The sequence below is a fragment of the Erithacus rubecula genome (assembly GCF_903797595.1).
Source record: "Erithacus rubecula genome assembly, contig: scaffold_1154_arrow_ctg1, whole genome shotgun sequence".
NCBI lineage: Eukaryota > Metazoa > Chordata > Aves > Passeriformes > Muscicapidae > Erithacus > Erithacus rubecula.
In genome coordinates this window covers 1-9703 of record NW_027636252.1, presented here as the reverse complement: position 1 = coordinate 9703, position 9703 = coordinate 1, and the positions used below count along the sequence as shown (strand labels likewise).

Genomic DNA, 9703 nt, shown 5'->3' with positions numbered 1-9703 from the left:
TCCCTGTCCCTGTCCCCTGGGGGCTCCTGTCCCTGACCCTGTCCCTGTCCCCATCCCTGTCCCCATCCCTGTCCCCATCCCTGTCCCCATCCCTGTCCCTGTCCCCGTCCCTGTCCCTGTCCCTGTCCCCATCCCTGACCCTGTCCCCATCCCTGTCCCCATCCCTGTCCCCATCCCTGTCCCTGTCCCCGTCCCTGACCCTGTCCCTGTCCCCCCAGCATGGACCGCATGGCCGAGGACGCTCTGCGCCTGAACCTGCTGAAGCGCGGGCTGGATCCGGCCGAGGAGCGCGAGGACGTGCTGGCCAAGCGGCTCAAGATGGAGGGGCACGAGGCCATGGAGCGCCTCAAGATGCTGGCGCTGCTCAAGCGCAAGGACCTGGCGGGGCTGGAGGTGCCCCACGAGCTGCCCGTGAAGCCGGACGCCAAGGGCTACGAGGAGAAGCTCAACGGGAGCCTGCGGCCCCACGGCGACGGGCGCGGCGCCGCCCGGCCCGGCAAGGAGAACATCAACGACGAGCCCGTGGACATGAGCGCCAGGAGGAGGTGGGTCAGGGGCTGGGGGCGCTTGGGGAGCCCCTCTGGTGATGCTGAGTGGGCAGTGGAGGATCAGGGAGGAGCTGTGAGGGTGGCACAGGGTATCCGGGGGTCTGCGGGTTTTTTATCCCTGGAGGTGTCCCAGGATGGTGGGAGCTGTACCTGGAGGGTCCTGCTGCATCCCCAGAGGAATTCCTTGGATGTTTGCTGTGGGAGCATCAGGCACGGACACCTGGATCAGGAAACCAGCCCTGGAAAAAATGTTCTGCTCTAAGCTGAGCAGTGAGACTGGGAGTGTCTCATTTTCCTGGATTTCCCTGGGAATGTGCTCTGCATCTCCTCACTCTGCCTGCCTCCCTCACCGTGGCTCCTGCTCCAGTTGGAATTCTGCTCTTCCCTGGACAAGGAAATCCCACAGCTGCTGCTTCCTCAGGGATGGGTTTTCCTCTTGGATTTGGACTCTGGCTCTGCCTGCTGGAATGTCAGCAATGCAGCCTGGATTATCCTCCTGCAGAATTCTCCCAGGAGCCCAGGGACAGCCCTCACCCACCCAGGAGAACCTGGGATCACTTGGGATGTGCCTGCTTTGGAACTCTGGGATGCAGCTTGGTTTGCTGGCTCCTTCTGCTTGGGATGCTCTGGGATTTCTCTTGGAATTCTGTGCCCTGGTGCTTTGGGATATCCACAGAAACAGCTGGAATGTTTGGGATTGAAGGCAGTGCCAGCTCTGAGCGTCCTCCCACCCTGGGATTCATCTCTGAGCTCCCTGCTGGGTGTCCAGAGCCCCAAGTTTGGGATGAGAAATTCCGAATTCCACGGCCTGCCCTGAGTGCAAGGACCTTCCAGGGAGCTGGAATTACCCCAGCCCAGTGTTCCCAGTGCTCCAGGCTGGATTATCCCACCCTTTCCCCAGGCTCTCAACAGCAGCAGTGAAATCCAGGACAGCAAAGGGATTTCCTAGGAGTGTCCCTGCCCGGGATGGTCCTGCTGGATTCCACCACTGATTTCTGGTTTATTTCTTTCCCCTGCTGCTCCTTTGGTTTCCCAATCCCACTCATGGATCAGCTGGATATTCCTGCAGGTTTTCTTTTATGGAATGAGTTTTTCCAGTAGATTTGGGTTTTGGTGCCCTGAGAGGGGGGGGCTCAGCCCCTTCTCCACCACAATTCCAGGCTGGGCTATCCCTGCCATTCCCTCCCATCCCAGCACCAGGACACGCTCCTGATTCCCACTTGGATTCCATGTGCACCCCTGGAAAGGGACCTGGGGTGGTGAGGGAGTCCTTCTCTCCTGGTGTCCATGCTGGAACGAGGGGGATCCTCCTCCTCCACTCCCACTTTTTGGGATCCTCCTCCTCCAATCCCACTTTTTGGGATCCTCCTCCTCCAATCCCACTTTTTGGAATCCTCCTCCTCCAATCCCACTTTTTTGGGATCCTCCTCCTTCAATCCCACTTTTTGGGATCCTCCTCCTCCAATCCCACTTTTTGGGATCCTCCTCCTTCAATCCCACTTTTTGGGATCCTCCTCCTCCAATCCCACTTTTTGAGATCCTCCTCCTCCAATCCCACTTTTTGGGATCCTCCTCCTCCACTCCCACTTTTTGAGATCCTCCTCCTCCAATCCCACTTTTTGGGATCCTCCTCCTCCACTCCCACTTTTTGGAATCCTCCTCCTCCAATCCCACTTTTTGGGATCCTCCTCCTCCAATCCCACTTTTTGGAATCCTCCTCCTCCAATCCCACTTTTTTGGGATCCTCCTCCTTCAATCCCACTTTTTGGGATCCTCCTCCTTCAATCCCACTTTTTGGGATCCTCCTCCTCCAATCCCACTTTTTGGGATCCTCCTCCTCCAATCCCACTTTTTGGGATCCTCCTCCTTCAATCCCACTTTTTGGGATCCTCCTCCTTCAATCCCACTTTTTGGGATCCTCCTCCTCCAATCCCACTTTTTACGATTCTGCTGCCCCAATCCCAGTTTTTGATATCCTGCTGCCCCTGTCCCACTTCCTGGGACCCTGCTGCCCTGTCCCTCTCTGGCTCAGTGTCCCCTGTCCCCTGCAGTGACCAGGACCGGGGCCGCCTGACGCCGTCCCCCGACATCATCGTGCTGTCGGACAACGAGGCGTCCAGCCCGCGCTGCAGCTCCCGCATGGAGGAGCGGCTCAAGGCGGCCAACCTGGAGATGTTCAAGGTGGAGATGGGAATTCTGTCCCGGGAGAGCCTCGGGGTGGGGCTGGGCAAGGATTTGGGGCGCTCCCCCCTTCAACCCCTGCTTGTTTCACGTTATTCCCGCTGTCCTGCTGACGCTCTCCCGCTGTTGTCCCGCTGTTGTCCCGCTGTTGTCCCGCTGTTGTCCCGCTGTTTTCCAGGGGAAGAGCCTGGAGGAGAGGCAGCAGCTGATCAAGCAGCTGCGGGACGAGCTGCGGCTGGAGGAGGCGCGGCTGGTGCTGCTCAAGAAGCTGAGGCAGAGCCAGCTGCAGAAGGAGAACGTGGTGCAGAAGGTGAGGGCTGGGCTGCCCTGCCCTGCCAGAAAAGGCAGGGGCTTCTCTTTGAAATGGAGAATGGAAACCCCCTCCCTCCAAATTAGTATGGTTTTGAAATTAAGGGGCTCTCAAGCAAAGAGATGGGAATAGGAATAACAGTTCTTCACTAGGAAAATTAAATTAGCAATGCAGTATTACACAGAACAATCCCAGCCCTGCCAGAGTCAGAATCCAAGCTGGCACAGTCAGTCAGTCAGGGTGGTGGCACAGTCCCATTCCATGGTGCTGCATCCTCCTGCAGGGGCAGATGTGGTTCAGCTGGAGCAGTGCTCCTGGAGAAGGTGCAGTTTCCTCTGAAGCTCCAGGGATGATGTGGAAAGGTTTTCCTCTGGAATCCAGTGGAATAAAGGCTGCTGTGGTGTTCCAAATCTCAGTTTTTCTCTGGGTAGGAAAGGCTTGGCTCCTCCCCTGGCTGGAGCATCTCCCAGTGGGATGATGGAATTTTATCAGCCATGCCCTGGGACTCACTGGCCATGAACAGGAGATGGGCTGTGGGAAGATAAAGATGATTGCCCAGCTGGTTTAAAGATGGCCCATTAGCAGATAATGTGTGCCAGGAGATCAGGGTCACTGCCACACCCAGTTTTTAACAATGGCCCATTAACAGGAGATATCTCCCACAGGGATAAGAATCTGCCACACCCAGTTTTAAACAATGGCCCATTAACAGGTGATACCTCCTGGATGGAGGGTGGGTCAAGGGAAAGGTAAAGATTCTCCTGGAGGGAGGATGGGCTGTGGAAGGATACAGATGATTGCCCAGCTGGTTTAAAGCTGGCCCATTAACAGATAATGTGTGCAGGAGATCAGGGGCACTGCTGGGGACAGAATTCACATTTCTGGCCACATCCTGCATTGCAACCCAAGACACTGTCACACTGTGGGATGTCACACTGTGGGATGTCACACTGTGGCATTCCCTCCCTGGGATGGCAAATCCAGGGATTCTGCCCCTGCATTCCCAACCCTGACCCCTCTCCCCCAGACCCCCGTGGTGCAGAACGCCGCCTCCATCGTGCAGCCGTCCCCCGCCCACGTGGGACAGCAGGGCCTGTCCAAAATCCCCTCCCGGCCCGGGGCCCAGGGCGTGGAGCCACAGAATTTAAGGACATTACAGGTGAGCATTCCTGCTTTTCCTGGGAAATGCCAGCTTGGCTGGGTGCATGGATCAGTTTTTTCCCCTTTTTCCAAGGGGAATTCCTGCCATTCCCGGTGCCTGGGGCTGGATTTGGGTTTGTCAGGAGTTGGGCTCGGTGATCCTTGTGGAGCTGGATGTTCCACGAGCCTGAGAATGTCCCAGCTGGACTGGATGGTGGGAATTCTCCAAGGCTGCAGCCTTGCTGAAAAGGAACAAATCCATGGATTTCTGCTGCTCTTCTTGGCCATGGAGCAGCTCCAGCCTCCCGTGGGAAGCAGGGCTGGGGAAAGGGCCCCAGTCCTGTAAAACCCAGGAAAAGCAGGGGTTTGGGGCATTGACTGGGATTCTGGATTTGCAGCAATTTCATGGATCAGGGAGCCAGTGCTCCACGCTCCCCTCATTGTCCATGGTTTGGTCCCTGAGCTCAGGGAACCCTGGGGGGAGCCTTGGGGTCACTGTGTGCTGGTTCCTTGGATGATCCCACTCCCTGACCCCAATCCCTGACCCAATCCCATTCCCTGACCTGTCTCCTCTCTCCCTTAGGGTCACAGTGTGATCCGCTCAGCCGCCAGCTCGGCGCTGCCGCACATGCTGATGTCCCAGCGCGTCATCGCGCCCAATCCCTGACCCCAATCCCATTCCCTGACCCCAATCCCCATTCCCTGACCCCATTCCCCAATCCCTGACCTGTCTCCTCTCTCCGTTAGGGTCACAGTGTGATCCGCTCGGCCGCCAGCTCGGCGCTGCCGCACATGCTGATGTCCCAGCGCGTCATCGCGCCCAGCCCGGCGCAGCTGCAGGGCCAGCGGGGGCCGCAGAAACCCGGCCTGGTGCGCGGCAACACGCCCGGCGTCAGCCCCGCCATCGGCTACCAGCCGGTGCGTGGGGACTGGGGGCACTGGGGGGCACTGGGATGGGCCATTGGGCACTGGGATGGGCCATTGGGCACTGGGATGGGCCATTGGGCACTGGGATGGGCCATTGGGAACTGGGATGGGTCATTGGGAACTGGGATGGGCCATTGGGAAGTGGGGTGGGCTAGTTTGGCACTGTTTTGGGCTGGCTGGGCACTGGGTCGGGCTGTTTTTCACTGGTTTGTGCCAATTCTCACTGGGATGGGCTGGTTGAGGATGGGTAGGCACTGGTTTTTTGTACCGGTTTGTACCGGTTTGCACTCGTTTCTTACCGGTTCGTACCAGTTTGGGCACTGCCTGGGGCTGCTTGGGAACTGGTGTGGGTGCTGGTTTGTATCAGTTTGCACTGGTTTGGGTTGGTTGGGCACTGGTTTGTACCAGTTTGTACTGGTTTGTATTGGTTTGTACCACTTTGCACGACCCCCACCCCAATCCCACGCCCTCTGCAATTCCCGGGATTCCCCAGCCCTGTGTCCCCCCAGCAGCTCTGAGTGCTCCAGGGGTGCTGCCCAGCGCTCCCCAAATCCCCCCTGACCCCCATCCGTGACCCCAGACCCCAATCCCTGACCCCAAACCCCCATCCCTGACCCCAATCCCCCATCCCTGACCCCAGACCCCAATCCCTGACCCCCAATCCCTGACCCCAAACCCCCATCCCTGACCCTCAATCCCTGACCCCAAACCCCCATCCCTGACCCCAATCCCCAATCCCTGACCCCCATCCCTGACCCCAAACCCCCATCCCTGACCCCAATCCCCAATCCCTGACCCCAATCCCTGACCCCAAACCCCAATCCCTGACCCCCATCCCTGACCCCAATCCCCCATCCCTGACCCCAGTCCCCAATCCCTGACCCCCAATCCCTGACCCCAATCCCCAATCCCTGACCCCCAATCCCTGACCCCAGACCCCAATCCCTGACCCCAATCCCCTCTCCACAGCAGTCGGGCTCCTCGGTGCCGTGCCAGCGCTCTCCAATCCCTGACCCCCAATCCCTGACCCCAATCCCTGACCCCAAACCCTAATCTCTAACCCCAATCCCTGACCCCAGTCCTGTGGCCCACAGCAGTCGGGCTCCTCAGTGCCGTGCCAGCGCTCCCCAACCCCTGACCCCAAACCCCAATCCCTGACCCCAATCCCTGACCCCTGACCCCAAACCCCAATCTCTAACCCCAATCCCTGACCCCAATCCCCTCTCCACAGCAGTCGGGCTCCTCGGTGCCGTGCCAGCGCTCCTCCTCCTCCGCCATCTACATGAACCTGGCGTCGCACATGCAGCCGGGCTCGGTGGCGCGCGTCTCCTCGCCCCTGCCCAGCCCCAGCGCGCTCTCGGACGCCGCCAACTCGCAGGCGGCCGCCAAGCTGGCGCTGCGCAAGCAGCTGGAGAAAACCCTGCTGGAGATCCCGCCGCCCAAGCCGCCCGCGCCGCTGCTGCACTTCCTGCCCAGCGCCGCCAACAGCGAGTTCATCTACATGGTGGGGCTGGAGGAGGTGGTGCAGAGCGTCATCGACAGCCAAGGTCATTGTCAGGGGGGTTTGGGGGGGATTTGGGGGGTTCAAACCCATTCCAGGTGGAACTGGGAATGGTGCAGAGCGTCATTGACAGCCAAGGTCATTGTCAGGGGGGTTTGGGGGGGATATGGGGGGTTCAAACCCATTCCAGGTGGAACTGGAGGTGGTGCAGAGCGTCATCGACAGCCAAGGTCATTGTCAGGGGGGGTTGGGGGGGATTTGGGGGCGTTCAAACCCATTCTGGGTGTTCCCAGCTTGGAATTCCCATTCCAAGGGAATTTCAGGATCCACCTGTTCAGGATTTCGCCCTAATTTTTTGATTATTTCAGTCCATACTTCCCGGTTTCAGCCCAGTTTGTTGTGATTCCATTGTGAATATCCCAGTTTGAGCCCAGCCCTGGCTGACCCAGGGATGAGCGGGAGCCCTTCATGTGTGCGCAGTGCCGCACGGATTTCACTCACATTTCAGGATTTTATCACATTTTTCTGTAATTCCTTTGGGAATATTCCAGTTTCCATCCCATGGCAGTGCTGACCCAGGCTGTATTTTATTTTATTTTATTTTATTTTATTTTATTTTATTTTATTTTAGGGAAGAGCGTGGGGGCGGCGGCGCGCGTGGAGCCCTTTGTGTGCGCGCAGTGCCGCACGGATTTCACTCACATTTCAGGATTTTATTTTATTTAATTTTAGGGAAGAGCGTGGGGGCGGCGGCGCGCGTGGAGCCCTTTGTGTGCGCGCAGTGCCGCACGGATTTCACTCACATTTCAGGATTTTATTTTATTTTATTTTAGGGAAGAGCGTGGGGGCGGCGGCGCGCGTGGAGCCCTTTGTGTGCGCGCAGTGCCGCACGGATTTCACTCACATTTCAGGATTTTATTTTATTTTATTTTAGGGAAGAGCGTGGGGGCGGCGGCGCGCGTGGAGCCCTTTGTGTGCGCGCAGTGCCGCACGGATTTCACTCACATTTCAGGATTTTATTTTATTTTATTTTATTTTAGGGAAGAGCGTGGGGGCGGCGGCGCGCGTGGAGCCCTTCGTGTGCGCGCAGTGCCGCACGGATTTCACTCACATTTCAGGATTTTATTTTATTTTATTTTATTTTATTTTATTTTATTTTAGGGAAGAGCGTGGGGGCGGCGGCGCGCGTGGAGCCCTTTGTGTGCGCGCAGTGCCGCACGGATTTCACGCCGCACTGGAAGCAGGAGAAGGGCGGGCGCATCCTGTGCGAGCAGTGCCAGACCTCCAACCAGAAGAAAGCGCTCAAGGCCGAGCACACGAACCGCCTCAAGAACGCCTTCGTCAAGGCACTGCAGCAGGAGCAGGTGGGGAGGGATGGCAGGGCCAGAGCACCCTGAACTGTGCCAAAATATCCTAAACCACCCCAAAGCACCCTGAACTGTGCCAGAGCATCCCAGAGCATCCCAAACCATCCCAAACCATCCCAGACTGCAGCCCAGCCTGGCCAAAGCATCCTGAACTGTGCCAGAGCATCCCAAAATACCCCAAACTGCAACCCAGCCCCAGCCTCAGCCCAAATCATCCTCAACTGTGCCATCCCATCCCATCCCATCCCATCCCATCCCATCCCATCCCATCCCATCCCGGGTTCCATTCCCATGCTGTCTGGTTTATTGGGGTACCGTTCCCATGCCGTCTGGTTTTGGGGTGCCATTCCCATGCTGTTTGGTTTATTGGGGTGCCATTCCCATGCTGTCTGGTTTTGGGGTGCCATTCCCATGCTGTTTGGTTTATTGGGGTGCCATTCCCATGCTGTCTGGTTTATTGGGGTACCATTCCCATGCTGTCTGGTTTTGGGGTGCTGTTCCCCTGGGGTCTGAGCCCTGCCCATCCCCAGGAGATCGAGCAGAGGCTGCAGCAGCAGGCTGCCCTGTCCCCCACGGCCGCGCCCGCCGTGCCCAGCGTGGGCAAACAGGACGGGATCCTGCGGCACCACACGCTCCGGCAGGTGGGAATGGGATCACGGGATCCTGGGGGTGGGATCACGGGATCCTGGGGGTGGGATCACGGGATCCTGGGGGTGGGATCATGGGGATGGGATCATGGGATCCTGGGGGTGGGATCCTGGGGGTGGGATCACGGGATCCTGGGGGTGGGATCACGGGATCCTGGGGGTGGGATCATGGGATCCTGGGGGTGGGATCATGGGATCCTGGGGGTGGGATCACGGGATCCTGGGGGTGGGATCACGGGATCCTGGGGGTGGGATCATGGGATTGTGGGGGTGGGATCACGGGATCCTGGGGGTGGGATCACGGGATCCTGGGGGTGGGATCACGGGATCCTGGGGGTGGGATCACGGGATCCTGGGGGTGGGATCACGGGATTGTGGGAATGGGATCCTGGGGGTGGGATCACGGGATCCTGGGGGTGGGATCATGGGATCGTGGGAATGGGATCATGGGATCCTGGGGGTGGGATCGTGGCATCATTGGGGCGGGATAATGGAATAATGGGATGGGATAATGGGGTGTGGTCACTGGGCTAGGGTCTGATGTGGCATCGGGATGGGATGGGATAATGGGATGGGATAATGGGATGGGATGGGATAAGATGGGATGGGATCAGTGGGATCAATGGGATGGGATGGGATGGCCGCCCCTTCTCTGCCTTTCTGAAATCGCAACACTGTCCTGTGTCCGTGTGTCCGTGTGTCCCTGTGTCTGTCCGTGTGTCCATCCCTGTCCCTGTGTCCGTGTGTCTGTCCCTGTGTCCCTGTATCCGTCCCTGTCCCGCCAGGCCCCGCAGCCCCAGGGCAGCCTGCAGCGTGGGATCCCCACCTCGGCCCGCTCCATGCTCTCCAACTTCGCCCAGGCCCCGCAGCTCTCCGTGGCCGGGGGGCTCCTGGGGATGCCAGGTACGGGGGGGAGGGGGGTGGGGTCCGTGGGATATGGGATCCATGGGATGGGATCCATGGGATGGGATCCATGGGATGGGATGGGATCCATGGGATGGGATGGGATGCACGGGATCACTGTGATCCATGGGATGTCTGATCTCTGGGATCTCTGAGATTGATCTCTGGGATTGTTGGGA

General features: G+C 58.6%; 1 protein-coding gene across 1 annotated transcript; it reads left to right on the top strand.

Annotated features, from left to right (window-relative positions):
* Positions 1-214: 214 nt before the first annotated feature.
* Positions 215-9541, top strand: GATAD2B (GATA zinc finger domain containing 2B; the record flags this gene model as incomplete). The annotated part of the gene is made up of 9 exons (XM_079331906.1): positions 215-545; positions 2600-2729; positions 2908-3039; positions 4067-4198; positions 4927-5097; positions 6338-6653; positions 7769-7971; positions 8505-8615; positions 9407-9541. Coding segments are annotated over exons 1-9 (1656 nt in total), but the record flags the coding sequence as incomplete, so codon positions are not given.
* Between the last annotated feature and the right edge of the window lie 162 nt (positions 9542-9703).